Genomic DNA, 24884 nt, shown 5'->3' on the forward strand with positions numbered 1-24884 from the left:
CGAACCTGGTCATCAGGATCCACGTGCTTTCGACCACGGAGATACGGATGTTAGCGCCCGCTTCTCTTTTTTTTGGACGGCCACCATTTGCTCAGTTTAGCGTGCGCATGACACTCTCACCACCATGAATGGCCACAATAATGTGCCTGCCCAGCCGGATACATCGGCTGGGGGCTCGGGTCAGTCTTCTGGAGCATCGGGCGCCCAAGGTGGGGCGCACAGGCTGAGTTGTCTGCCATGGTGAGTTCTCAGTCCCTCACCCGCTGCCCGGGCTGCTCGTCGGGCCGGAAGTAGACGCTGATGTGTTTGAATTCTTACTTGTCCAGTCGACGAAGGAAGAGCAAGTGTGATCGGAGCCTACCATGCAGCTCATGCGTCCTTCGTAACACTGAACGCTTCTGCTACTCATCCGATGTCGACGACGATGCCGACGTTCCGACGCATATAAAGCCCTCTGAGAAGGCATCTTTCAAGGCGTCCTCTGCCTCGCTGTCGTCCAGCTCCTCTTCCTCCTATGCGACTCTTGCTGGTGGCGGCAACGGGAGCGGGCCTCGTCGACAACCGAGCCTGGGAGAGAGACCGGTGAAGCAACGAAAAACGACGCACCGTGACTCGGATGCAGGAGATGCCCGTGAGACTGAAGTCTCTGGATTTTCCGGTGACGCTCAGGCCATTGCCGGCGCTATCGCAAGCGTACGGGCAACTTTACGAGGTCTGGAGGAGCAATTGACGGGAGCTCCGGTATCGAGTGACGATGCGGTAAGTCAATCGAGCCAATAGAACCCTTGTAGAAATGAGCTTGTGCTTACCTCCAGTGTTTTCTTTCGAATTGATGCCATAGCGCTCAATCAGAACCAAAGTATCCTGGAACGACTTGGTAGCTGATCTACCCTCCAGAACCGATTGTGACACCATCATCGACTGTTTTCAGACTCAAGTGAGCATCTTTTCTTACCGGATCGACACTCCGCAAAGCACTGAAAATCCTCCTGTCGAAAGCTCTTTTGGCACTGTGGCTATCTTCATCGACCCTGTACGTTCCCTTGCCCCCAACAGGTGACCGATGCATTGCTGATCGTCTTGCAGGGTTTGAAAAACGCTGGACAGAATTTCGTTCCGGGAGGGCGATGGACCGCACCGTGATAGGCATCATCTGCATGTCGATGGCGCTGAGCATACTCTTGACACCCAGCGCACATCCAGCCGCACGACTACCTAATCAGAAAGATAGAGATTATCGACGATATGTCGAGACCGCGTTCAAGGTCGTCGACGAGTCCAGAGGTCCCTTTGATCTCGTTCCTGAGACGGTGGAAATGATCCAATTCTACGCCATGGCAGTCAACTTTTTCGCCTACGGTGGCTTTCCCGAGCTTTCCTTTCAGGTCGTCGGCCAAGCTATAAGATTGGGAAAGGCACTCCAAATCTTTGACGAGGAGGGTTGGGAGCGGGAAAAGCTTTCACCTCTGGACATCGAGATACGGCGAAGACTTGCGTGGGAGATCACCTATTCGGATCGGTATGTCCGACTTTCTTCCCTTTTATTTTCCAACTTCTGCTGATCATGGATGGTACTCATGATCAGATGGATCTCTATGCACTTCATGCGTGATGCAGACCTGCATAACATCATCAAGACGAAGCCGCCGATCTACTACACCGACGAGTCTTACGACTTGACGACTGGCCAGCTCGTCGCTGAGCCTCATGTCAATGCGATACAAGCCGACTTTTGCCACGGCAAGATGTTGCTGCACATCGCCGTCCGTGACTCCTATCTTTTCACAGTCAATTTCAAGTCGATGACGAAGCCACAGCGGTATGCTGAGGCAAGGCGCATCGACAACTATATTAGCTACGTGGAGAAGGAGGGTTTTACCGCTCGTCTTCGCTTCGACAACCTCCCGAAACTTCACACCAATGACTCTCCCGATCGGCTGATATCTGCGGCGCAGAGCCTCATTGGCGTCGGCGCAGCAAGACGACTTCGTTCTGGTGTAATGCGCCAGTTCTTGCGTGACCCTGATGCGCCATCCGATCTTCGCTATGGTGCACTCCCTCACGCCCGCAAGATTATCGAAGCCATTCCTGTCCTGTGAGTTGGACTCTTGTCACCATAGTGGCAGGAGAGGCCCGGGAATCGAGGCATTACTCACGCGCACACCTCTAATTCTGCAGTGTCACGCTTTCGACCTGTCCCTACATTGCCTTCTTTTCGACCTGGATGTCGACGATGCTCTTCCACGCCGCAAGCACCTTTTCCATTGTCTACCTCACGGGTGACGACGCCGACAGTAATGGTCCAGAGATGCCCGAAGAAAACCTGAATTGGTTTGCCAACAACATCTTCGAAGTCATTGAAGCCCTCTCGCTTGTCTCGGAAAAGGACCGGATCGCCAAGCAGTGCGAAGGGCTGCTCTTGGCCCTTTGTACGAGCCGAGACAAGCTGAGAGAACGATTTGCAAGCAGGCGCTTGCTTGTCCAGCGCTGGAACTCGGGTCAGGGTGCGGGCAGAGGATACAACACGGGAATGCTTTGGAGCGGTACAAGGATCGAGCCCAATAGCTCCCTAGAGCAAGTTTGGGATTCTCTTCCTTCCACCACAACCACCAACATCTCCTCAAAGTCAGTCGAATCCTTTTCTTCGCCCAGTCAGAACAAACCAGCCTCATCGGCATCGTCTCTGAGCGGCCAGGTCCTCAGCGGCGCTTCTAAAAATGCTTTCCCTGGTGTCTCATGGACTCCGCCGCCGGGCGGCAGCAATGGTAATCAAGCGAAAAGCACAGCTCGGCACTCGCCTTCGGTCAGCTTTAGCGACGAGGGCAGTGGCCTCTTCGGAACGGGCACCAATACGACGTCTCCCGTATCGGTTGCTCACCCAAATTCCACAACTCCTCCTACCACGACGGCCAATCCTGCTCCAGGGGGTTCCGCGACCGCCCACGAAACACCTTCATCTTCCGAACATATGTCCACTCCTTCGGATGGCTTCACGTCCGTCGCCGGAGCTTCATGGCCCTTGCTCGATGAGACACAATGGGCTGATTTGCTGTCACAGCTCGACAACGATCTCGACACGTTCGCTGGTCAGGGCATCAACCCTCCTGTCGTCTCTTCAACGACTTAGTACCTTTCTCCGGGCGCGCAACATCGGGCCCACCTCTTCCTCTTCTGTCTCCTGTTTTGCACTCTGCATTTTGCCCTAGTGAGCAGATGGCATGTACCTCTCTCTCTTGCTTGTTGTAAATCACCCTTCACACTCCTGATAATGACCATGAAAGCGCAAATTCAAGTGCTGCTCGTCATGCCCCAAATGCGCACTGTGCCATCTCTCTCGTCGCCAGCGTAGGCGAGGTAAAAGCGACTAGGATGCCAAGCCAGGCAATTGACCGCCGCCTTTGTCGGTATTTTGAACACGCCCGCTCCTCCGCCGCCTGCTGTCTGCGCTGCGAGTGCACCAGAGGTGGCGGCCTCGAGAACCTGAGGACAGGTGGGAGAGACTGCGAGGAAGCTGTCTTCGCCACCTGAGGCAAGAAACTCGCCATCGTGGGAGAAGGAGAGAGATCGGGGCGGGTACGAGAGGTGGCCCGACATGTGGACATTGAACCACTCGGACGTCGACCAAAGTGCGAGGGTGCTATCGGCTGAACCTGTCGCCAGATATCTGCAGTACTCGGTCTCAGCTTGAGCGAGACGAGTCGCTTTAGGTGTCCGCCAACACTCACCGGCCGAGGGGGTCAAATTTGAGGCAAAAGACACTGGCGGTATGGCCCACGATTGTATGGACGAGCGGCCAACGCACGGGAGGGTAGTCCTGCAGCTTTTTCTTGGTCGCAGCGCCTGATGAAGTGGGCGATGATGAGTCGAGGCCGCCTTGCATGCTTGTCGAGTCGAGCAGGCGAACGTTGCCGCCCCCGGTGGCGAGAACAAATAGGGAGCCATCGGGTGTCCAGCTGAACTCGTTGACCTCCTCCCTCTCCGACTTGGTCCAGAGCTCGCCCGCTCCTTCAGACAGGGAGAGGGAGGGCGGAGAGCCTGCCGAGCGGACAAGACCGACAAGCTTGTTCATGCGGACGTCGAGCAGCGACACGGTGTCTTCCCTATCTCCCACCGCCACGAGGTTGCCGTCTGGATGATAAGCCACATTGATGTTCGGCCCTGGCGTCGCTATGGTTGCTGTCGGTGCTTCCGCTGTAGAAGTGATGCAGAATTCAGCGTCAAGGCTGGCTGGCTGGCTCTGTCAGTCAAGAAGCATACATCTGATGTCCCAAAAGCGGGCCGTCTCATCTCCTGCCACGCTGACGAGCCTTTCGGCGTTGACCGGATCCCAGGCGAGCTGCTCGACCGAGTCAGTGTGGCCTCTGAGCTCGACTGTGGCTCTGGCATCCACGCTTCTCTCGGGTGTCCAGATTCGGATGGTGCGGTCTGTTGCAGACGTCGCCAGCTTCCGCCCGTCTATGCTCCATCCTAGGGCGCGGACGGAGCATGGGGCACCTCCCGCTCCTTGCCCTCGTGCTGTGCTAAGCCCCGCTCCCGTTGCACCTGACGACTTTTCGGCGACAGTGCCGGCGGTCAAGGGCGAAGCACGGTGTCCGCCACGGAGCTCTCGGATCTGCGTTTTTGAGCTTCCGCCTCGCGACGAGGCAGACGACGTCGACGATGATGAGGATGCAGCAGGCTGAAAAGGGGGGAACGGTGGCACGGCCAGTCCTCGGCTCTTGTACAGTGAAGCCGCTGTGGGAGGTGGCACGAGCGACATGCTGCTGCCTTGACACTTTCTGAGGGGAGCGAGAGCACGTAGAAGAAGCGTACTACCCCTACTTTACTACTACACTACACTACTACTGAAGGAATGCAAAGAAAGTCGAAGGGCGGCGGCGCGTGCAGCGTCTCTTTCTTCTGGAAAACCTTCGCGCTCCACCTCGAGCTAAAGGAATAAACGAAAGAGGACTGCACAAAGTTTTTGATGGCGACGGAGCTCGGGCCGATGCTGCTCGGGCCATTGCGATGCAGTCTCAACAAAGGGGCGACAAGATCGAGGCTCGCTATCCGTTGCCTCCGAGTCGATCGCTCTCGGCCTTGCCGGCATCAGTCGACGTCGAGCCGGGCAGAGGGATCGTCTTCACCCTCCCCGACGCCGCCCTTCTCTCGTGAAGTTCCGTCATGGCACCGTGTTGTTGCCTACCTTGCATGGCTGCCCGTGGCTGCCTATTTTTCAAGCCATATCTACTCCATCGGACAGGTCAAGGGCGGAAGTATGGCACCGACGCTGAATCCAGACTTCGACACGAACCCCCTTTTGCAGGACATCGTCCTCCTCAACCGTTGGGCGGCCATGCCCCGTTATCAAGTTTGGCCTTCCAGCGATGATGACAATGACGACGATAATTATGACGACCACGACGACGGCCATTCTGACGGTGGGAAAACAAAGCTGGCGGCTGCTGAGAGTCGAGCAAGAAGCAAGAGTCACCTCCAAGTCGGCGACGTCGTCGTCCTCACATCTCCGCTGGACCCCAATGTCAAGCTGACGAAGCGCATCATCGCCTTGGGCGGTGACTACGTTGTCTTCAGCGGTGGCGAGCCGAGAAAGAAAAAGAGGGTCAAGGTTCCGCCGAATCATGCATGGATCGAGGGAGACTATCGACCCTCTGCAATTACAGCCACGATGACAAAGATGGGCAGGGAAGAGGATGAGAGAAGGAGGAGGAGCCAGGACTCGGCGACGTTTGGTCCTGTGCCCCTAGGCCTCGTCAGAGCGAGGGTTGACTTCATACTGTGGCCACTGGCTCGCATTGGTTTCGTCCCTCCGCCGCCGCCGCCGCCGCCGCCGCCGCCGTCACAGCCCCTTGCTGCTTCGTTGGGCGCGCAGAAAAGGGACGACGATGCAGCAGTAGTTTGGAGAAGATCGGAAGAGAACATGAAGAGACTCGACGATGACAGTCCCCTATCGCCCTACCGCTCGGGAGGAGCGACAACGTGGAGCAGCTCAAAGAACGATCAAGGAAACTTAGCACACGAAGAAGGCACGGACGACAACGAAGGAGAAGCGTTGCCTCTGTCGAGAGCAGCACTGCTTCGACAACGCTCCCGCCAGAGGAAAAGGGAGGATCAGCGTCAGCAGTGGAACAGCATGAGCCGGGGTGGAAGCCTGGGCGACAATGCAGCCGGAGAGCAAGTCGAACAGGACGAGATCAAGCGGTAGCTGACAGTGCGATCCAAAAAGCCGTTGAGGCTTCAAATATAGATTTCCCACACTGTCTCTTTCCATCTATCTCCCTTCTCTCTCTCTCATTTGCCCCTTCTCCTGTAGAGAGTGAAGAGACAATGATCAAAAGACCTCTTCCTCGTCTACGACGGGCTCCTGTCCTTCGGGGACCTCGAAGCCCTCTTCGGTCTTGTACAGGACCGCCTGGATCTGCTTGAGGACCTCTTCTTCTGGCCCGCCAGGCGCCTCGGCTGAGACAAGATCGAGGCGATCGACAATGAGGACCTCAATGTCGCGGAGCTGGGACGGTGAAGGTAGTGTGGTAGTAAGCATACACATCAAAAACGAGGGCGAGCTGGGTGCAAAGTGCCGTACTCACCTTGGAGAAGTAGAAGTCTCGTTCCTTCTCGAGGCTGTCTACGCTCAGCTTCATCTCGTCCATCTGGTTCGTAAGGGCCTGGATTGTCTCGTCGGGCACGGCCTGTGCCACAGCGCCCGCGCCGAGCCTCGCGCCCGTGGGTGCGACGCGTGGCGCTGCTGTCCTGTTTGTCGCTGCTGCTCCCACTGCAGGTCTGGCGGCTGCTGCGGGTGCTCGGGGTGCAGGTGCTCTCGCTCCCGGCCCGCCTGCAGCGCCACCAGCCACGGGCCGGGCGGTGGACCCGTGGAGAGGGGGTGGGGCGACGCCAAGACCAGCACGTCGTCCCTCGGCGTCGTACTCGGTGCCAGGGTAGTTTTGATCCCAAAACTTCTTGATCCATTGTAGGAACTCAAGGTTGTCTCTTGATCGACAGCCATTTGAAAGTTGTCAATACGCGCACAATGGGGTGAAAGGAAGTGGCGATGGTGACCACACTCACTGCATCTTGCACTTGATCAATCTTTCGACGGGGATTGGCTGTCGATGGACGAGACGTCAGTGTTGGAACGAGGACGCTGAGGTCAAGATGAGAGGCGTTTGTGACAGATACCTTGTCAATCTTGTTCTTCTTAAAGACCTCCTGGAGCACCTTGAAGTTGTTGATGTACTCGTAGTCATGCTTTGCCGCAAAGTTGAGTTTCGTCATGGGCACGTTACCTGAAGATAAAAGGAAGGCGGGGGGCTTCAGTCAGTTTTTTGAGCTTCTGGAGGGGGAGGAGTCGTTGCTTGTTCGCTCACCGTAGATGCTGTCGCAGATCTGGGCATACGCCGCGCCTGGGGTGATTGGCCAGAGGAGAGAGCGCCTTTATCAGCCTGGCTGGACCATAGCATAGAGAGGAGAGACATAGCGAAGGGACCCCATCACTCACCAGTGCCGCACTGCTCGACCTTGTTGTAGCTGAGGAGAAGGAGGTCATTGACCCATCCGATGAGCTCCTGTCTTGATCCCATCGTTGCCAGCGCCCAGGTATTCTCGGTGATGGTTGTGTTGTTGTTTGCTCCCTGTGCACGCCTGCGATTCTTCCAGCCCACTAATTTTCGGCTTTTCCACGCGAGCATCAGAACAGAGCGAGCGTCCTGGAACAGAGCGCGATTCGAATTAAGCTTCCACCTTCCGTTGTTCAATGCCACTCACATTGAGAGCAGCGACTAGGGCAGTGGCTGGACCGGGCCCGGGGGCGGATCCGGGGCCAGGCACAGGGCCATCGCGGGTCAAGCAGGCGCTTCTGATGCTCAACCAGGCAGAGGAGGATCGCATCTCGGGCGAGAGCAAGTCTTCATCGACGTCGGACATGTACAGCGGTCTCCGCTACTCGCTCGACGCTGGCTCGTCGAGAAAGAATGGCGACAAGAACCGGTACGGCAACATCCTTTCCTGTGAGCCGCTACCTTCTTTCTTCAGCTTCTGGCCGAGTCTTGCTGACTGACGCCTTGTGTGCTCGCTGCCAGACGACCATGCGCTCCTTCCGGGACCTTACCTCAACGCCTCGCTAATCCCTCCTCCCAAGGTGGTCTCATCGCCCTTGACAGCGCCAAGCGGGCGCCCACCCCTACGATCCTACATTGCTTCGCAGGCTCCGCTACCGACGACATTCTCGACGTTTTTTGCGCACATCTGCGGCAACCGAGTCGCTCTCCTCATCAATCTCGCACCGCTGACGGAGCACGGCGTGCCAAAGGCCGATGCTTACTGGCCTGCTTCGGGGCAGACGAAGAGGGACGTCGGCGACGGCTGGTCGATCAGCCGGAGTCGGCCCGACGAACGCATCGGCGACGAGGTGCCGGGCGAGTGGGACGTTGTGAAGCGGAGTCTCGTCATCCACGCGCCTGCCCCCGTGGCCGCTGCATCCGCGACGTCGGCGACGGGACCGACAGAGGAAGAGCGGCATCCTCGGCATCAGTTGACAATGCTTCACGTGTGCAGCTGGGCCGATTTTGGGACGTCTGGGAAAGCATCATTCGAGCGCCTGTTGAGCCTCATCGAGGACCTAAACGGCCAGGACCACGGTAGCGGCCCTCCTCTCTGGCTCCATTGCTCGGCCGGTGTGGGAAGGAGCGGAACTGTCATTGCTGGCCTCATGGCGCGCAATCTGGCCAGGCATGGTTCACTTTCAGCGTTTTCTGCAGCGCAGGGGAAAGAGAGGAACGGTGACAGCGGGCCCGAGGAAGTGGCGATGCATACAGCGGCTAAGCTCGTCGACCACCAGCGCCGCTATCGGCCCAAGATGGTGCAAACACCCCAGCAGCTTGCCATGATTGTAGACGCCGTCAGCGATTGCCTTTGTTCCCCACCATCTACTGGACATTAATTGACATCTGCTACATTTAATACTGTACATTTGAAGGGAGCAATCCATCTCTCTCAGGTCGTCGGTGCGCTGACGTGAATGTCTGGGATGCCGTCGTTGTCGCCGCTGCCGTTCGCGCTCTGGCTGAAAGCATAAGAGGGTGAGTCGTGCAAAGACGACTTCTTCACGCTCCTTCTTCTTCGTAGATACGATCTCGGGCTTCTTCTCAGCACGATCATGTCGTCATTTCGCCTAGCCCCACGGTCCGCCTCATCGCCCTCCAATTCGTCTGGATATGCGCCGTCGTAGTCATCCGAAGACGTCCTACCTTGTCGCTCGCCGTCATCAAAACTCGACTTGGCCCTTCCGTTGCCGTCGAGCGTTGGCCGCTTTTGGGCACCTGCTGCGACAGGTCCTTGCCTCCTTCTGAACATGGCCAGTGTGACACCCTTTGCCAGTCTCCGGTGCCGGAGCGATGCCTCCTCTTTCATGGCATCTTCGGCATCGGCGGCAGCCAAGAGTGGCCGGATGATACGCTTCCAGGTGCTGCTCCAAGATTCCTGATTTGCGTGGCTGCTGTTGGTGGTGCTACTAACGCCTCCGCAGATGCCATCGGAAGCAGGGGAGTGGCGGCTCTTTCCAATGATCGGACTGGGAATGAGGGAAAAGGAAGCAGCCGAGGGGCTAGGTGGAAGATTGTAGGAGTCGACGATAGGCGAGGAGGCTCCTGAAGCGCTTGTCTGGGGAAAACGATTGGAAGAGTTGCCAGCCAGCGAGGTCGCCAACCAGCTCCGCTGAGGGTGTTTGGCCAGCAAAGTCTCAAGTTGAGAGGCCAGCTCCTCGGCCTTGTAGAAGACGAGGCCGTTCTGACCGTGCTGAATCAGCTCGTCGAGGCAGGGAAAACCGAGGGCGCAGACGGGCAAGGCACAGCCAAGCATGTCGACAACCTTCATCGGTAGATCCAGGCCGGATGAGGAGGTGTGGAGGGAGATGCCGACGTCGGCTGAGCCGAGCAATGTGGGATAGTCGTCTCGCTCCAACCAGGCGGTCCGAATGCGCACCCAGTCCCAATTGCGCTCCTGCTCGGCAATCTCTCGCTCGTACCGGCTTCTCAACTCGCCCTTTCCCGTGACGACAAGAAGCAGCTTCGGAAGCCGCGTAGCCGCTACGAGCGTAGTCGGGCTGCTCAGCATCGTCAAGGAAACTCTCCGGCTGCGATCTCGCGTCGACTCGATTCCCGTGCCGCTCCAGACCGGAGACCGATCCGGGCCTGGCGCATCAAGCGAGTCTGCTGAGCTACTGCTGGGCATGGGAGTGGAGAGCTGCCTCTGCCTTTGCTGCTGCTGACTTTGTTGCTCCTGGTTCTGCTCGTTGAGCTCCCTTGCCCTTCGTTCGTAGAGTGCGGCAGCCTTGAGGAGCATGTCAAAGTCTTCATCGACGGTCCAGCTGGTGCTGCTGACAATGAGCGCCGGCCGGTCGTTTCGAAAGTCGCCTTGGGCAGTAAAAGGCGATGAGTGGGGTGCCTCGTAGCTGGGAAACCATTCCTTGGAGATGGGCGGGTCGAGCCTGGGGCAGAGTTCACTGAGCAGTCGATGGCTCTCCTCAACGGTGCTTCGACGAAAATGGGTCGGAGGGCGGTCATGGAGGACTGTGACCTTTCCAGTGACCCCCCAGTCGCGAATCAAGTGCGCTTTGAGAGCCTCAGTGACGCAAATGTGGGCGTAGGCGCGCCTGCCCGTCCAGCGCTCCAGCTTGGCGGCCAGCCTGACCAGGGGACTGGAAGACCCCAGGCGCATGCCAAGGATGGTGTAGCCAAGGTTGTGCCAATCAATAATGACCCTGCTACCCAGAAGCATGCAGACAACTCGAACGACAAAGAGCGTCGGCAGTGCAGGAGGCGTCTTGCAAGAATAAAAGAGAGATCAGTCAGCTTTCTCTCTTTCCCTCTCTGTGTGCGTGCCCGTCGGGCCGCATATACAGAGGCAGGATCGAGACTCACCTGGACAATGACAATTTCTGGTGGGGGCTTGACCTTTGCCGAGAGCTCCCAGAAGAGCGAGGCACTCTGAAGGAGGACCTTGAGGGGAGCGACAACAAGAGCAAAGAGACCTCCTGTCCTGGGCAGTCTAGAGAGAGTTCCAGCCAGCGGCTGGACGAGGTGATGGTGCCGGACCGAAGATCTCCGGAGCGGTGGCGGCGGGGGCGTCCCTGCGGAGAAGTGCACCCTCGATCTGATCAGCTGAGCACTTCACAGTAGTCTTGGGGAGATACATACCCGGGTAGCCGAGAACGGCGACCCTCCAGCCGTCCTCGGCGAGGCTCTGGACGTGGTAGCACATTCTCGGGCTTCGTCCCACATCGCCCAGCACAACAACGGCGGCCGATCGGCCGAGGGAGGACTTTCTCGTTGTAGACGGCGCCCTGGAGAGGGCGACCCAGAGGAAGAGAAAGAGAAGCGCAAGGAGGGACAAGAGCGAAGCGATGACGAGGGTGAGGCAGAGGAGGAGAAAGGGGGCCGGAAGCCGGAGCGGGTCCACGAGGTAGCTCTGGAGCGGCCTCATGTCGCTTGTCTCTGCTTACCTATTCGACACCGCGAGTGCACAGGCGGCCAGTCGACAGGATGAGGTTTGAAGGAGCAGCGCCTGAGCGCAATAATGTCGTGTTAACTACTAGCAGGAGTACTACTAGTCGGGTTCTGCAGAAAGAGAAGGATGCTCGACAGAAATTCGAAGCCACAGACGCGGTACAGGCGCTGCAGCAGCCTTGCCGCTGCGCTAGTGTAGTACGTAGTGTAGCAGTAGACACGCACCCTTAACTTATTTTAGACTATGTTGCTTGCCCTGCTCCGCTCTCCTTCTTGCTCCGGTCTCCATCTGCCAGTCGCTCGAAAAGGAAGTTGGGCTTTTCGAGATCACTCGCTTGCAGCATGGTCGTCGTTGGCATTGTGCGACGGCTCGCGGGCGCATCGGCCATCGGTGTCGTCATTCTCGCCTGCACGGCGGCTTGCCAGTCCTTTCCCATTCTCCTCCCTCCTGCCACGCCCACGTCGACGGACATGGCCGTTGGGCCGCCGCCGCCCGCGTCGAACCTCACCGCGCAGCCTCTGCCAGCACCACCGCAGCCAGCGCTGGGCACCCAGCAATTCACCATCCAGCTTGTCCCACCGGACCCGAGCGTGTACCAGAGCATCCCCGTGCCCGCCAACTTCCTCGGCATCTCTCTCGAGCTGAGTGTGGCCGACGACTATCTCGGTCAGGAGATTGGCGAACCAAACTATCAGTTCCTCAACTACCTCAACAACATCCGAATTAGAGCTGGAGTGGGTCCTGTCCTGCGCATTGGAGGTGCGTCTCTCGCCTGCGAAGATCGCAAGTCATGTTCATCCTCGGCTCAATTCTGCTTGCTTGTCTGCACACCCCTCCATTTTGCTCCTGCTCCTGCTCCTGCTCCTGCTTCTGCTTCTGCTTCTGCTTCTGCTTCTGCTCGTTCCTTGTCCATGACGCACACGACATACGTGCTCTCTGTGTCTCTGCACTCTGCTCATCTCAATTCTCCTCCCTCGCTGCCGCCCAGGTAACACGCAGGACACGGCCATCTACAATGAGAGCTTCGCCGGCATCATCACCAAACTTCATGGCGGGTATTCTGAAACCGGTGTTCCCATCACACCATCTATCGAGTACGGCGCCTCAATATTCGCCCTCACGGCCCAAGTCGTTCACAGCGTCGATGCGCATGTAGTCTGGGGTGTCAACATGGTCAACAACACCGCATCGTTTACCGTCCCCATGGTCAGCTCGATCCGGAAGGCGCTAGGCGACCAGCTCCTGTTACTCCTGGTGAGAGTCGCCCTGTGCCCTGTGCCCTGTGCCCATTATTTTGGCCCTTTTCATGAAAGTATATCAGAGCTGAGTGATGATGCATCGAACAGGTGGGAAACGAGCCGGATCGATACACCATCACCGGCGCACGACCGCAGAGCTACTCAATCGAAAACTATCTCGACGAATGGCGCGACCTTACGGACCGCATCATCGCGGCAGACTACAGGGACGCTCCCAAGCAGTTTGTCGGCCCAAGCATTTGCTGCTACTGGACCACGCAGCAGGTCATGGACGGTGGCATGCGGAGTCGCTTCTCAGACCGACTCAAGGCCGTGAGCGCCATCTCATACCCCCAGACGCTCTGCTCCCCCAATGTCGTCCTCGGTCACCCCTTTTACACCAACCAGTCGCAGATTGTCAACTTTGCCACCGCTCAGGCTGACGCCATCGGTGCTTCGGTGGCCAACAACCAGCCGTACTACCTCGTTGAGACCAACACAGCCTCGTGCGTCGGCCTGGCAGACGTGTCCGACACCTTTACCGCCGCCATCTGGGCAGTGAACCAGGCGCTGCAGTTTGCCTACCGCAACGTCACCGGCATGTTGCTCCACAACGGCGGCCAATCCATCCTCTACAATCTCATGACTCCACCGGCCTACAATGCCACGCTGCGGTCGTGGAAGACGGGGCCCATCTACTATTCGCTCCTCGTCGTCGCCGAGGCGCTCCGACCGTCTACGCAAGGTGCCGTCGTGACAGTGACGGACCAGTGGCTGCCCCACGCCAACGCAGCCGCCTACAACATATATGAAAACGGACAGGTGGCCAGGATGGTGCTGATCAACATGGTCAGCGATGCATCCGGCGCAAACAGCCTCAACGTTCACTTTGAGCAGCCACAGGGCACGGGCGACACGCTGCCCTACAAGCTCCTTGCTGCGCCGAGCTTGGCGGAAAAGGCAAACATTGTGAGTGTGTTTGTGCCAGGCGGGCAAAGGGAGGAGAAGAGAAAGAGGAGGGAAAAAGAAGAAGAAGAAGAAGAAGAAGGAGAAGAAGGAGAGAAAAAAAGAAGCCAAGCTAACTCCTTCCATGCATGGCAAAGACGTGGGCAGGTCAGACTTGCGGGTACCACTCAGACGGGTCCCTAAAGGGAGACGAAGTGACACTACACGCCAATTGCGACAACGGCAACTGCACTGTTGCGATTCCTGCCCCGGCAGTCGCCATCGTCTACCTCAATCCCGGCGGCGAGCAGGTGGCAGCCGAGGCAACGGCGAGTTCGACGGCTTTCCAACCCGTGGGCACCCAAAATGCACAGATCGTGCTGGGAAGCAACGGTGGGCGGGGAAGGAGGGGCGGGACAACGTCCAAAGGAAGCCTCAAGAGCTCGTCTACCACCTCTCTGGCCGTGGCCGAGCCTTCGTCGAGCAGAATCAAGATTGCCCTCTTCATCTTGGCCACCTCCATCGTCATCTTTGTTTCGGTATGACCAGTTTTTCCTCAGCCACCACATCCTCACTTGTAGAGTTATAATGACATTTTTCTCCATGACTCCATCCGAGAGATAAAGAAGGACAGGCTCCTGCGAGGGCGGTCGATCTTCTAGTTCTTGATTGGGGCGACTCCCCTGCCCACAGGGCGCCAGAAGCCCAGAATAAGACCAAAGAAGATGGTGAGAAGCATGCAGTTGAACGCTGCAATTCGTTTGATGCTCGTCACGATAAGCTCGCCGCCCGGAACAAGCTTGCCGGGGAGGCTATGACGAAGAGACTCTATGCTCAGTCGGATGGACGAAGAAAGGAAGCCGTCACTCACGTTTGGGGTTCATAGTAGTCTTCCTGACGCTTGATGTAGAACTTGCCATCGGCGCCACGCTGAAGGAAGAGGACGACGATGAGCCGTACCACGGGCGCATACACTCGGGATAGGGGAAAGATGTTTGGCGTGAGCTTTTGCGAGGCGTCAAGGAAGCTGTGGAGGGAACCGGAATGTCAATACTTGAATTGATGAGCACACTCCAGGAAGACCCAGGCCGTGCAACACTCACAGTTTATTGGCTTCTTTGTCGAAGCCTGCAGAGATGGCCCAGAGTGAGCCTTAAAGAAGACACGACCTAGAAATCCGCAGAGAATACACGCACCAACGTTGTGAACCTCGATCTGAGGCGTGAACATGCATCTCAACCACTGGTAGATGGGCAGCAGACCCGCGTCGCGAGACTGTAAAGGCTACGTGAGTTTCTCAGCAGCAAAAGGAAAGCCTTTTGTGGCTGAACTGACGTTGGGACCGCTGACAACGGTGCAGAGAGGATGGTCAAAGCTGGCGTCGGGCGCGAAATGACGTTCGAGTGTGTCGCGCTGCTCCGTCGCGTTGCGGGCCTGAACGAGCCCCTTGACGACGGAAGAAATCTCGCGAACGGGGTCTTGCATGTTGGAGCGCTCTTCGGTCTTTGCTGGGGTGATGAAGGTGCGCAAGGTTCAATGATGGGGACGGTAGTGCGTCAAGCTCGCGCGCCCTCCACATTGTCCCAAGACACAAGTGAACGTGCTTTCGTCTCGGCCGAATCTCTCTTTTTTGTACAAATTCCAAAACGGCTCCCCTCATTCGACGAAGAAGATTGCGACAGGCAAGCGGCACATCGACATGACGACGGTCGCGGGAGGCATCAAAGTCTTTTCGGGTGTGTATCTGCGGCTTGAGATGAGGGCAGAGTAATGTGAATGAGTAGAGAAAGGAAGGAAAAAAGAAGCTGATATGACTTTTAGGGACGAGCCATCCAGAGCTGGCGCAGCTGGTCGCCAAACGGTAAGTGCGACACGAGAGAAGCGATGCGGTGCGTACATGCTGATCAGGCTCACGTTTGCCCTCCCTAGACTTGGTCAGCCGCTGGGTCGGGCCACGGTAACGCGTAACGATGCTGGAGAGTCTATCGTTCGAATCGCTGAATCGGTCCGCGAGCACGACGTCTACATCATCAATACGTCATGTGTCTCGCCGACACCGTCGGGCAACCCAGCGTCGCCCAACACATCACTGATGGAGCTTCTCATCATGATCCACGCGTGCAAGACTGCCAGTGCCAAGCGCATCACCGCTGTTATACCTCATTTCTTCTACGCCAGACAGGACAAAAAGGACAAAAGCAGGGCGCCCATCAGCGCAAAGCTTATTGCCAACATGATTGAAAAGGCTGGCTGCGATCACGTCATTGTGAGTTTTAACCTGCTTTCATCATGCCACGACCAAGAGCATTGCAGCTAAGCCCCAATGTTGCAGACGATGGATCTTCATGCCTCTCAGATCCAAGGCTTCTTCGATGTGCCCGTTGACAATGTGGGTTCAGCCCTCTGCAAAAGTGATATTGTGGTAGTCTGGCGTCTCAATCCTTTCATCCTCAACAGCTATATGCCGAGCCGGCTGCACTACAGTATATTCGAGAAATGGTCGATTGCAGCAAGGCGGTCATTGTTTCGCCCGACGCTGGAGGTGCAAAGAGGGCCACGTCGCTGGCCGACAGGCTCGAGGTGGACTTTGCCCTCTTTCACAAGGAACGAAAAAAGGCAAATGAGGTCTCGAGAATGGTGCTGGTAGGCAGCGTCGAGGGCAAGACGGCTATTCTTGTCGACGACATGGCCGACACATGCGGAACGCTTGAGCTTGCGGCCCAACGACTGGCCGAAAGCGGTGCAGAGAGGGTGCTGGCCATTGTCACGCACGGTATCCTCAGCCCTCCAGCGCTGGAGAGGATCGCAAAAAGCAAGCTTGAGAAACTCATTGTCACCAACACGATTCCTCAAGCCAAGAACAAGGCAAAGTGCCCGAAGATTGAGGAGGTGAGAATTCGTCCTTGCCTACGCTCTTCGCTGGCTGGGTAGTGGCGCTGAACCTGATGAACAACCGCTTCGACCCAGATCGACATCAGCCACGTCCTGGCCGAGACGATTAGGAGGTCGCACTACGGCGAAAGCGTTTCTGTTCTCTTCAATCAGATCCCCTACGATACCACTCAACCCTATCGTCACGGTCTCGACACGCCTGGCCGGTCGGTGCCTGCAAGCCCAGTGCTTCGGACACATGCCTTTTTGCCCTCGTCATACAATGCTCCTGACCCTCCGATGCCGGCCAACTTCTTTGCAGACGAGAATAGTGCGGCTGCGGCTGCCGCGACCGCTGCCGCTGCTCCTGCGGCCGCACAGGGACAGCAGCAGGCAAGCAACTCCGTGCGGACTCCAGACATGGGAAGCGGTCGCCTGCCCTCGGCACCAGACTCGACGCCAAAAGCACCGCCGGTCCACCGGGACAGTGATCCCCCAACGAGCCCGCTGGCGAGACAGGTCTGAAATCTGCTCCGCTTTTCTCTTCACACTCCTTTGTATGAGAATCTGTTATTTGAGATCTGGATAGAGTACAGACAAGGGAGGCGAGAGTGAATCGAGATAGGGACAGTGGGAAACGAGAAATGGGAAAAGAGCTCCGGTCAAGTTTGGCGATGGGACTGACCGGGGGGGTATCCGCAAAGGCACAAGTTAAATTAGGAAGGGGCGCTCGCCGTAGGATCCTGTTGCGGCACATCCAAGCTTGCATCAGCTGTTGACGTTGATGCAAATCCCCGAGTCATGTCATTGTCGCCTTTGGGCCTCACCTGTAAGACAACAAAGAGGTATTTCTCGCCTTGGATCGCAGCGAGCAGCGAGCAGCGAGCTCGTCTCAGCATTTGGTAAAGAAGAGAGAGTAGGTTTGCTGTAGGACGCGCGTTGGGACTCACTTGGCGTGATCATCATTTCGTACTTCTTCGTCCGTATTCTCAAGAATGCCACCTCGTCCTGTCGAGGTCCGCCCGCGCGTGTGAGCTACCGGTTCGCGCGCTGATCGGTGTCGCATCTCTGGGCACCCTCAACTCACCCCGGCTTCTGTCTTCGGCACATCCCTCTCGAGCCCGCCGACACTGTTCCGGACCATCTCGACAACATTCTTGAGCCGCATGGCTCTCTCCCTAGCGCCGGGACCAATGGGCTCAAAGTAGGCGCCCCCGGAGCGGATCACTAGGGCCTCTGGCCGCGAGAGGACGAGGACGCCCAGGACATTGGCGTGCGAGGTGAGCTTTGAGATTGTTGCTTCAACTTCTGGAGGCGGCGAGGGATTCGACCCGGCGCTGTCTACGGCCCCGGCTTGTCCACCTGAACTCAAGGGCGATGGCCTCTTTACACCGTCCGCTTGCTCATCTAACCCCTTGTCCCCGTCTTCGTCGCCCTCCCGTCCTCCCTGCGCGTCGGCAGACCATGCTCCAAGGTTTGCCGTGGGTGGCATCGGGCTCTTGGGCGCTTGAAATGGAGGAGAGCGTGTGTGAGGCTTGTTGTGGATCGACTCGGGAGAGAGGCCGACATGGGGTCCGGGAGACTCGTTGGTGGTTGACGAAGGAGGAATCGACATGGGGGGCGCACCGGTGCCTCCTCGTCCTTCGAGACTTGACTATATTACAAGGAAGAATGGAAAAAGGAAGAGGACGAGAAAGGCTGATCAGTCTCAATGCAGGAGGAGAATCCTGTATGCTTCCGAGCTCACCATTGAAGAGGTGGTCGTTGGGAATCGTGGATGTTGACGATGCAAATGACCAGGTGTGGTGGGTCGATCAAAACTTATCAGGGCAGATAAAGAAATGGCAGGCACTAGAATCTAAATCATCCCTCTCTTTTCTCGGAGCACCTTAGCGTTCATTTTCCACACAACAATAATAACAGAGGGTTCCCAGGGTTAGACTAAACCGTCTTCTCAGGGTTGACGTCGAGAATGGCAAAGGGCGGCATATTTGAAGAAGGGACTCATCATCCATCAAGGATCAGTAGCTACTCTCTTTGAGAGAAGCGGACGAGGAGTAACAGCTCTCTACAGGCGCTGGATAATCATTGCGGAAGCACCACCACCACCCTGTTGTCGGTGTCAACGCCATGAGGCAGTAGGTGTCAGCGACAGGGGGCACGAAAGAAGGGCAAGCGCAAGGGACTCACGTTGCAGACGCCAGCACAGCCGTACTGGCCAGGCTGGAGGGCGTGAGCGAGCGTGACAATGATTCTCGCACCCGACGAGCCAATGGGATGGCCGAGGCTGACGCCACCGCCGAGAGTGTTGACCTTCTTCGGGTCAAGATCCAGGAGCTTGTTGTTGGCGATTGCAACGGCCGCAAAGGCCTCGTTGATCTCCCAGAGGGCGATGTCTGACGTCTTGAGCCCGGCTCGATCGAGGGCTTTAGGGATGGCGTGAGCGGGGGCGATGGGGAAGTCGATGGGGGCGCAGGCAGCGTCGGCAAAGGCTACATTGCATGCGAGTCAAGAAAGGGGAAAGTTAGTCGATTTTTGTGACCATGCAGCTTCTCGCTGCAGTGAAAGAGGAGAAAGCGCACCAATGATCTTTGCCAAGGGCTTAGCGCCAGCCTTGTCAGCCTCTTCCTTGCTAGCAAGGACGACTGCACTGGCACCGTCGTTGAGCGTCGAGGCATTGGCGGCCGTGACGGTGCCGTTCTTGTCGAATACGGGGCGAAGGGTGGAAACCTTGTCGAGCTTGATGTTCTTGTATTCTTCGTCTTCCGCCACAACAATATCGCCCTTCTTGTCCTTGATGGTCACGGCGACTATCTCGTCTTTGAACGCACCCGCCTTCCAGGCTTCGGCGGCACGGCGGTACGACTCGATGGCATACTCATCCTGCTCCTCACGCGAGATAGTCATTTTCTTTGCCGTGTTCTCGGCACAGTTGCCCATATGGACCTGGTTGGTCACATCGTGGAGACCATCCTTGACGATGGCGTCGAGGAGCTGCTGGTGCCCAAAGGCGGCGCCTCGAGTCATGTAGTATCTTAATAGAATAGATCCAAGGTCAGCTTGCAGTCGCGCTTCTCGGTGTACGGGAGCAAGAAAAGCGCGCCAGCATCGGTCTCAATTCGACTAAGGAAGACTCACGGAGCGTTGCTCATGCTCTCCATACCACCAGCCAGCATGATGCCCCTCTGGCCGAGGAGGATGTTTTGAGCGGCGAGACTGATCGATTTCATGCCCGAGGCGCAGACTTTGTTGATCGTCGTCGCTTCGGTTGTATCCGGGCAACCCGACGAGAGGGCGACTTGGCGAGCGGGCGCCTGACCAATGTTGCCCTGAAGAACATTGCCAAAGTAGACTTCCTCAATCTGACTGGGTTGGAGCTTCGCACGCTCGATCGCGGCCTTGGCGGCAAAGGTGCCCAATTCGGGTGCCGTCAGCTTCTTGAGGCTGCCGTTGAAGGAGCCAATCGGGGTGCGGGCCGCCGAGAGGATAAAGACGTCGCTCGTCGTCGAAGAGGACTGCAATATGTGATTGCCTCAGCCACTATCGCACACTAACCTGCATCCCAGCCGGTGCCATGGGATAAAACTTACCATCAGGGAGGCAGTCTGTGCAAGTCGTCTGATTGCGGTAGAAGCGAAGGCTGGCATCGAGGAAGATTCGTCTTTGGACTGATCTTTTCCCTCGACGATTTTCCGAGAGTTTAAATCCGTGACCGTAAAAGTGCCTCCGCTTATTCAATACCGGAGCTACCCCGGAGATTTCACGTGACGTGCACGCTATTGCCCGCGTTGCAGGACGGATGGGGAAACGGATATCGCCTCTAGATGACGATACCTAGGTCCTGGTGGACAGAGAGAAGGAGCTGGACAAATGGCAACCTGCTAGACTGTCTTTCCCGTCGAGAGAGCCAGGACTAGGGGATCAGCACGGAGAACACAGGCGCTCAAAACAACACTGCGCGCGGAGACAAACGCAGCCAAGCTCTCATCGTGAAAAGACCACGTGGTGTATTTGCGTCTTCTTCAGCTCTTGACTTTGGAGACGAGCTCTGTGAAACGGGTCCAGGTCTGTCATGACAGAGCGTTACAAACATTGGCCTGTCTCACTTAACGGCTGTCGCTTGACTCCTCCGTCCCAGCCCAGAAGAACTTTATGTGGATATTGAAACTGTGGTGCGGGGTTCTTGTCCTTGCCCACAATTACCCGCAGGTAGAGGACTGGACTGGAGTTTTCAGCGGCTGTCGAGAAACAAATGACGACAGAAGTGGCATCTTGCTCTGCGCTAAGATGCTGGCGGTGGCACAAGGCTCGGCCTGTCTGCTTCTGGTGGCAAATTTTGAGCCAATTAATTTCCATTTGCACGCGACGAAGCCCAAAAAATGTTGGGGATTTTCGAACGGCGGGCGGCGTTTTCAAGTAAGTCTTAACCGTCTGTCCGGTTGGCCTGAGCAAGCAGGCCTTGCTGATAGGGGGGAATAGCGGTCGACTCACAAGATTTTGCTCGAGGTGTCACGAAACTGCGCTGCTGGGCTGATGAATGAGTTGTTTCTATAAGAATGGGCTGTGTTGAAGATTGCCACATTGTCTTGCCCTCACCTCCATCACCCTCAACTATCCCTCCCCGCCCCTTCTCGCCCCTCACTCATTAACACACATCATGACGGAGGCCGCCGAGCAGGTGCTCACCCATCGCAAGCAGCAGGTTCTTGAGCCTGGCCTGCGCACGCCTCCTACCGATACAATCTCACCTCCCCAATCAGAGGATGAGTCTTCGTCTGTCAAAGGTCTCGCCACCGATACAGCTCCCAAGAAGAAGTCTGGCTTCTCCGATGGCGACATTCCAGACGACTACGTCACACGCACTCTGGAGCGAGAACCTGCGCTGCCCCCGGTGCAGATGAAGAACATCCTTGGCGAGATTCAGTGGGTCAGCTTCACCATTCTCACCGTCACACCCTTGCTCGCTCTCTACGGCATCTTTACCACACATCTTTCGATGAAGACGTTCGCCTGGTCCGTCTTCTACTACTTCTTCTCTGGTCTTGGTATTACTGCTGGCTACCACCGCCTGTGGGCTCACCGTTCCTATGTGGCCACCCGCCCTCTCGAATACCTGCTCGCCCTCATGGGCACCTCGGCGGTCCAAGGCTCGATCCACTGGTGGGCTCGGGGTCATCGCGCTCACCACCGTTACACCGACACGGACCTGGACCCCTATGGAGCACACCACGGTCTGCTCTGGTCGCATCTTGGGTGGATGATCGTCAAGCCTCGGCGCAAGCCCGGTGTGGCCGACATCTCGGATCTCCGCAAGAACCCCGTCATCAAGTTCCAGCACAAGCTCTATCTGCCTCTGATTCTTTTCATGGGTTTCATCCTTCCCACCATTGTCGCTGGCTTCGGCTGGAACGATTGGCGCGGTGGATTCTACTATGCCGCCGTCGCCCGTCTCGTCTTCGTGCACCACTCTACCTTCTGTGTCAACTCGCTCGCCCATTGGCTCGGTGAGGCATCGTTCGACAACAAGATGACGCCTCGCGACCACTTCATTACCGCTCTCGTGACCGTCGGCGAGGGCTACCACAACTTCCACCACCAATTCCCCATGGACTACCGAAATGCTGTCTATTGGCACCAGTACGATCCTACCAAATGGTTCATTGCCACGATGAAGATGGTTGGATTGGCCACGCACCTCAAGAAGTTCCCCGACAACGAGGTGCAAAAGGGACGTGTTGCCATGTCCCTTCAGAAGATCAACGACCAGCAGAGCAAGCTCAGTTGGCCCAAGAACTACAATGACCTCCCTGTCATCTCGTGGGACGACTTCCAGGAAGAATCCAAGACAAGGCCGTTGATCGTCATTCACGGCTTCATCCACGACGTCAGCTCATTCATGGACGAACACCCGGGCGGTCGTCACCTCCTCGCAGGCCGTATCGGAAAGGACGCCACGGTGGCCTTCAATGGTGGCTTGTACGCACATTCGAATGCAGCACACAATCTGCTCTCCATGATGCGAGTCGGTGTTCTCGATGGTGGTTACCAGCTTGCCATCGATGACATCAAGCGTACCGAACGTGCTCGGGCAGCAGCTGCTGCTGCTTCGGCATCGGTGGCAGCTGGCGCCACGGGACCGGGCGCCGCCGGGGGCGCTTCTTCGGCAGCTTCCACGGCGACAGAGCAGGCAGATGGCACGCCCATCCCAGAGTATTCGACACCGATTCCCAAGGTTGAAGAGCGCAACATTGACGTGAAAGCCCGCTCCTACGTTCCCCCGGGCCAAGTCTACACCATCCTGAAGCGGGGCGAGCTCAAGGCGAACTCTGTCGCGCAGAAGAATGGCGGAAAGGTCGGAAGGATCCTGTAGATAGCTTCCTCATTGACAACTTGATCAATCGTGACAACAACCTTTGATATATACAAATTCATTTGGCCCTCGCAGCATTCGTGATCATGCCTGGCTTTCATATTAGTTGACAGGTAAGGTGTTTATCGTCGCAAGATCCACTCAGGTGGGGTTCCTCTCATGGGTGGATTAGGCCCCATTCTCTTGGCTGACACAGCGTGTGAGGCCTGTGCGTGGCCGCCTCCGTCATTGTTGGCTCGTAGCGCCTCTCTTTCCTGCGACTTCCATGAAGCCCTGATGGCGCCTTCTTCTGCCAGTAGCTCGTCCTCCTCAACACCCTCTTCGATGCTCTGCAGAATCTTGCGTACGATGCTGTAATGGTTGCCGTCCTCCTTGTCGTCTCTTATTCGGTGCAGCCTCCACGCTGGGCCCCTTTTACCGCCATCTTGCTCTCCTTGCAGAAGCGGACCGTTCAGAGGATCCCAAAAGCACTCGACAACGCGGTCGTCGAATTGGATATCGCTCGCCTTCATGCGCTCCCACTCCTCGTCCTCGACGTACAGCCAATCAAAGTAGCGGTACTGGCCCCCACCCATGAACTCGTCGAGCTGGAAAAAAGGTTTCGCACGGTAGTTGCACAAGTTACCGCGCGGATCCGTAGACAGGTCAGGTGGGAAGCGAAGCCGTAGCTTGAAGTCGATAGTGTTCTCTGACGGTGGCTTCCACTTGATGCTGCCGCTCGGTTGCGAGTGAGCATTTCGGCTGTCTGAGATTTCAAATCGGAGCACTTACATTTTTGGGTCAGTGCCAGAGACGTAGCCGGAATTGATGCAGGTGAATATGAGACCGTCATTGCCGTGTTCAAGATTGGGAATCCTCGTTGTCAGAACGGAGCCGATGCCGTACGCAAGATCCATATTCTTAATCTTGATTCTGTCGTAGCAAGCGTGAGCCTTGTGAGGCTCTGGCAAATGGACTTCAGGACGAAGTTATTGGCACTCACTCAAAGGGCGCATCCCGTGCCGCCATGGGGTTGCTACGCATGAACCTGGCGTAGGGAGGGAAGAGCCGATCACGAAGGCGCTGTCGTGCAGAAGCCGTTGGTGTGAGATAGTTGCAAGAAATGGGGCAAGAAGCAAATTGGGATCGCCTGTATGCAGACTCACGCCATAACGCTTGCTCAATGATCGACTTGCCATCTTTTCGCCATCGAGAACGATGCAGTCGAAGAGTAAAAGGCGCAATCGACGCTGCCACAATGGACGAAGACATCATTAGCATGTGACAACTCCGTGTGAGTCTCAGCTTTGCCTCCGCAGTAGACTGTAATGATGGCTCACCCTTCCGTCCCTGCCCTCGTCCCAAACGAGCTCGCCATCAAGGAGTGTATCCTTGCGAACACCAAAAGTAGGGTTGTCCCCAACGATGGCCATCTCGAACGTTCGAAGAGCCTGAGTCGAGGGCGGTATCTCGTGGTAGGGGAAGAAAAGGGACTGGTGCTGCTGCCGATAGTTGTTCTTTCGATCGATGAGGTAGACCTCCTGCTGCGACTGCACCTTGTTGAAAGCAATGAGCATCAACACCCTCTGGCCGTCCGACTTCTCGCAGACCCAGAAGCTGCGGTGTAGATTCACGGGAAACGTCAGACGTCTGATTCTAGCGATCTTTTTGGTCTGCCAGCGAACTCACTCCTCGGTCTTCAGAAGGTCAAGGCTGGCTTTAGTAAAGCTGACTGGCTGTGCGCCAGGAAAGCGACGATGTTGGAGATCACATATTCGGGCGACGAGATTTCTCAGCGACTCGGCCCTTCTCTCTTCAACAAGCACGCCTGGTACATCGGGCACGGACGACTGTCCGGACTTGGCGGCCGTCGAAGGCCCTGCCTCAGCACCGTCCCAGCCGCCTCCAGCCATTGTCGTGCTGGATCTATGGTGTTGGTTGATGAGAGAATTCAGATTTGGAGTCACGAGGCGCGCGAACCA

General features: G+C 56.9%; 13 protein-coding genes across 13 annotated transcripts; 6 read left to right on the top strand and 7 right to left on the bottom strand.

Moving 5' to 3' along the window:
• The first annotated feature begins 77 nt into the window (after positions 1-77).
• On the top strand, positions 78-3609 carry FA10DRAFT_268806 (hypothetical protein). The gene is made up of 7 exons (XM_025522483.1): positions 78-240; positions 327-759; positions 842-937; positions 1000-1033; positions 1087-1519; positions 1586-2095; positions 2179-3609. Exons 1-7 carry the CDS (start codon positions 125-127, stop codon positions 3125-3127), a joined length of 2571 nt encoding a protein of 856 aa, XP_025375841.1. The 5' UTR covers positions 78-124; the 3' UTR covers positions 3128-3609.
• Positions 3208-4759, bottom strand: FA10DRAFT_296129 (WD40 repeat-like protein; the record flags this gene model as incomplete). The annotated part of the gene is made up of 3 exons (XM_025524489.1): positions 3208-3664; positions 3726-4191; positions 4258-4759. The coding sequence occupies 3 exons, from the start codon at positions 4757-4759 to the stop codon at positions 3289-3291; spliced, it is 1344 nt and encodes a 447-aa protein (XP_025375842.1). The 3' UTR covers positions 3208-3288.
• A 103-nt stretch (positions 4760-4862) lies between these two features.
• Positions 4863-6512, top strand: FA10DRAFT_168709 (LexA/Signal peptidase). The gene has a single exon (XM_025518210.1). It carries the CDS (start codon positions 4967-4969, stop codon positions 6203-6205), a length of 1239 nt encoding a protein of 412 aa, XP_025375843.1. The 5' UTR covers positions 4863-4966; the 3' UTR covers positions 6206-6512.
• FA10DRAFT_268808 (hypothetical protein) lies at positions 5963-7603 on the bottom strand. Its single transcript, XM_025522484.1, has 6 exons — positions 7496-7603; positions 7365-7400; positions 7177-7283; positions 7066-7103; positions 6588-6987; positions 5963-6508 (listed from the first exon to the last, which is right to left on the bottom strand). The coding sequence occupies exons 1-6, from the start codon at positions 7575-7577 to the stop codon at positions 6332-6334; spliced, it is 840 nt and encodes a 279-aa protein (XP_025375844.1). The 5' UTR covers positions 7578-7603; the 3' UTR covers positions 5963-6331.
• A 132-nt stretch (positions 7604-7735) lies between these two features.
• Positions 7736-8976, top strand: FA10DRAFT_268809 (phosphatases II). The gene is made up of 2 exons (XM_025522485.1): positions 7736-8003; positions 8076-8976. The coding sequence occupies exons 1-2, from the start codon at positions 7751-7753 to the stop codon at positions 8933-8935; spliced, it is 1113 nt and encodes a 370-aa protein (XP_025375845.1). The 5' UTR covers positions 7736-7750; the 3' UTR covers positions 8936-8976.
• FA10DRAFT_268810 (hypothetical protein) lies at positions 8913-11607 on the bottom strand. The gene is made up of 3 exons (XM_025522486.1): positions 11190-11607; positions 10914-11122; positions 8913-10815 (listed from the first exon to the last, which is right to left on the bottom strand). Exons 1-3 carry the CDS (start codon positions 11473-11475, stop codon positions 8989-8991), a joined length of 2322 nt encoding a protein of 773 aa, XP_025375846.1. The 5' UTR covers positions 11476-11607; the 3' UTR covers positions 8913-8988.
• A 159-nt stretch (positions 11608-11766) lies between these two features.
• FA10DRAFT_268812 (hypothetical protein) lies at positions 11767-14275 on the top strand. Its single transcript, XM_025522487.1, has 4 exons — positions 11767-12258; positions 12488-12753; positions 12846-13706; positions 13841-14275. The coding sequence occupies exons 1-4, from the start codon at positions 11841-11843 to the stop codon at positions 14225-14227; spliced, it is 1932 nt and encodes a 643-aa protein (XP_025375847.1). The 5' UTR covers positions 11767-11840; the 3' UTR covers positions 14228-14275.
• FA10DRAFT_281115 (hypothetical protein) lies at positions 14227-15224 on the bottom strand. Its single transcript, XM_025523665.1, has 5 exons — positions 15018-15224; positions 14879-14957; positions 14786-14810; positions 14554-14709; positions 14227-14494 (listed from the first exon to the last, which is right to left on the bottom strand). Exons 1-5 carry the CDS (start codon positions 15165-15167, stop codon positions 14341-14343), a joined length of 564 nt encoding a protein of 187 aa, XP_025375848.1. The 5' UTR covers positions 15168-15224; the 3' UTR covers positions 14227-14340.
• Positions 15225-15344: 120 nt separating this feature from the next.
• Positions 15345-17231, top strand: FA10DRAFT_268814 (phosphoribosyl pyrophosphokinase). The gene is made up of 6 exons (XM_025522488.1): positions 15345-15418; positions 15504-15543; positions 15612-15948; positions 16015-16071; positions 16140-16571; positions 16650-17231. The coding sequence occupies exons 1-6, from the start codon at positions 15382-15384 to the stop codon at positions 17076-17078; spliced, it is 1332 nt and encodes a 443-aa protein (XP_025375849.1). The 5' UTR covers positions 15345-15381; the 3' UTR covers positions 17079-17231.
• On the bottom strand, positions 17119-18374 carry FA10DRAFT_268815 (hypothetical protein). The gene is made up of 5 exons (XM_025522489.1): positions 18301-18374; positions 17641-18207; positions 17504-17561; positions 17381-17409; positions 17119-17296 (listed from the first exon to the last, which is right to left on the bottom strand). Exons 1-5 carry the CDS (start codon positions 18301-18303, stop codon positions 17270-17272), a joined length of 684 nt encoding a protein of 227 aa, XP_025375850.1. The 5' UTR covers positions 18304-18374; the 3' UTR covers positions 17119-17269.
• An 88-nt stretch (positions 18375-18462) lies between these two features.
• On the bottom strand, positions 18463-20512 carry FA10DRAFT_169489 (putative acetoacetyl-CoA thiolase). Its single transcript, XM_025518212.1, has 5 exons — positions 20144-20512; positions 19692-20068; positions 19136-19587; positions 18744-19045; positions 18463-18663 (listed from the first exon to the last, which is right to left on the bottom strand). The coding sequence occupies exons 1-5, from the start codon at positions 20198-20200 to the stop codon at positions 18622-18624; spliced, it is 1230 nt and encodes a 409-aa protein (XP_025375851.1). The 5' UTR covers positions 20201-20512; the 3' UTR covers positions 18463-18621.
• Positions 20513-21022: 510 nt separating this feature from the next.
• Positions 21023-23002, top strand: FA10DRAFT_268818 (hypothetical protein). Its single transcript, XM_025522490.1, has one exon. It carries the CDS (start codon positions 21211-21213, stop codon positions 22921-22923), a length of 1713 nt encoding a protein of 570 aa, XP_025375852.1. The 5' UTR covers positions 21023-21210; the 3' UTR covers positions 22924-23002.
• A 43-nt stretch (positions 23003-23045) lies between these two features.
• FA10DRAFT_303594 (DNA ligase/mRNA capping enzyme) lies at positions 23046-24876 on the bottom strand (the record flags this gene model as incomplete). The annotated part of the gene is made up of 6 exons (XM_025525258.1): positions 24592-24876; positions 24243-24519; positions 24069-24152; positions 23906-23985; positions 23695-23835; positions 23046-23634 (listed from the first exon to the last, which is right to left on the bottom strand). The coding sequence occupies exons 1-6, from the start codon at positions 24813-24815 to the stop codon at positions 23046-23048; spliced, it is 1395 nt and encodes a 464-aa protein (XP_025375853.1). The 5' UTR covers positions 24816-24876.
• Between the last annotated feature and the right edge of the window lie 8 nt (positions 24877-24884).

The sequence above is a fragment of the Acaromyces ingoldii genome, assembly GCF_003144295.1.
Source record: "Acaromyces ingoldii strain MCA 4198 unplaced genomic scaffold FA10scaffold_5, whole genome shotgun sequence".
NCBI lineage: Eukaryota > Fungi > Basidiomycota > Exobasidiomycetes > Exobasidiales > Cryptobasidiaceae > Acaromyces > Acaromyces ingoldii.

Coding starts and splice junctions, on each gene's coding strand:
- FA10DRAFT_281115 (XM_025523665.1), bottom strand. CDS start 15,167: ATGCAAGACCCCGTTCGCGAGATTTCTTCCGTCGTCAAGGGGCTCGTT. Junction 14,811..14,878: donor GATCGAGGTTCACAACGTTG/GTGCGTGTATTC, acceptor CCATCTCTGCAG/GCTTCGACAAAGAAGCCAAT. Junction 14,710..14,785: donor GACAAAGAAGCCAATAAACT/GTGAGTGTTGCA, acceptor TTCCCTCCACAG/CTTCCTTGACGCCTCGCAAA.
- FA10DRAFT_268818 (XM_025522490.1), top strand. CDS start 21,211: ATGACGGAGGCCGCCGAGCAGGTGCTCACCCATCGCAAGCAGCAGGTT.
- FA10DRAFT_268808 (XM_025522484.1), bottom strand. CDS start 7,577: ATGGGATCAAGACAGGAGCTCATCGGATGGGTCAATGACCTCCTTCTC. Junction 7,401..7,495: donor GGTCGAGCAGTGCGGCACTG/GTGAGTGATGGG, acceptor CAATCACCCCAG/GCGCGGCGTATGCCCAGATC. Junction 6,509..6,587: donor GAGACTTCTACTTCTCCAAG/GTGAGTACGGCA, acceptor TCACCGTCCCAG/CTCCGCGACATTGAGGTCCT.
- FA10DRAFT_268806 (XM_025522483.1), top strand. CDS start 125: ATGAATGGCCACAATAATGTGCCTGCCCAGCCGGATACATCGGCTGGG. Junction 938..999: donor TCGACTGTTTTCAGACTCAA/GTGAGCATCTTT, acceptor TCCTGTCGAAAG/CTCTTTTGGCACTGTGGCTA. Junction 1,034..1,086: donor TGGCTATCTTCATCGACCCT/GTACGTTCCCTT, acceptor ATCGTCTTGCAG/GGTTTGAAAAACGCTGGACA.
- FA10DRAFT_168709 (XM_025518210.1), top strand. CDS start 4,967: ATGGCGACGGAGCTCGGGCCGATGCTGCTCGGGCCATTGCGATGCAGT.
- FA10DRAFT_268814 (XM_025522488.1), top strand. CDS start 15,382: ATGACGACGGTCGCGGGAGGCATCAAAGTCTTTTCGG. Junction 15,949..16,014: donor CTGGCTGCGATCACGTCATT/GTGAGTTTTAAC, acceptor CCAATGTTGCAG/ACGATGGATCTTCATGCCTC. Junction 16,572..16,649: donor AGTGCCCGAAGATTGAGGAG/GTGAGAATTCGT, acceptor GCTTCGACCCAG/ATCGACATCAGCCACGTCCT.
- FA10DRAFT_268812 (XM_025522487.1), top strand. CDS start 11,841: ATGGTCGTCGTTGGCATTGTGCGACGGCTCGCGGGCGCATCGGCCATC. Junction 12,259..12,487: donor TCCTGTCCTGCGCATTGGAG/GTGCGTCTCTCG, acceptor GCTGCCGCCCAG/GTAACACGCAGGACACGGCC. Junction 13,707..13,840: donor TGGCGGAAAAGGCAAACATT/GTGAGTGTGTTT, acceptor TGCATGGCAAAG/ACGTGGGCAGGTCAGACTTG.
- FA10DRAFT_169489 (XM_025518212.1), bottom strand. CDS start 20,200: ATGCCAGCCTTCGCTTCTACCGCAATCAGACGACTTGCACAGACTGCC. Junction 19,588..19,691: donor GAGAGCATGAGCAACGCTCC/GTGAGTCTTCCT, acceptor TATTCTATTAAG/ATACTACATGACTCGAGGCG. Junction 19,046..19,135: donor GCCCTTGGCAAAGATCATTG/GTGCGCTTTCTC, acceptor CATGCAATGTAG/CCTTTGCCGACGCTGCCTGC.
- FA10DRAFT_268809 (XM_025522485.1), top strand. CDS start 7,751: ATGCCACTCACATTGAGAGCAGCGACTAGGGCAGTGGCTGGACCGGGC. Junction 8,004..8,075: donor GTACGGCAACATCCTTTCCT/GTGAGCCGCTAC, acceptor GCTCGCTGCCAG/ACGACCATGCGCTCCTTCCG.
- FA10DRAFT_268815 (XM_025522489.1), bottom strand. Junction 17,562..17,640: donor TGCCGAAGACAGAAGCCGGG/GTGAGTTGAGGG, acceptor GGACCTCGACAG/GACGAGGTGGCATTCTTGAG. Junction 17,297..17,380: donor ACCTCTTTGTTGTCTTACAG/GTGAGGCCCAAA, acceptor GTGCCGCAACAG/GATCCTACGGCGAGCGCCCC.
- FA10DRAFT_268810 (XM_025522486.1), bottom strand. CDS start 11,475: ATGAGGCCGCTCCAGAGCTACCTCGTGGACCCGCTCCGGCTTCCGGCC. Junction 11,123..11,189: donor CGCCGTTCTCGGCTACCCGG/GTATGTATCTCC, acceptor ACTTCTCCGCAG/GGACGCCCCCGCCGCCACCG. Junction 10,816..10,913: donor CAGAAATTGTCATTGTCCAG/GTGAGTCTCGAT, acceptor TATTCTTGCAAG/ACGCCTCCTGCACTGCCGAC.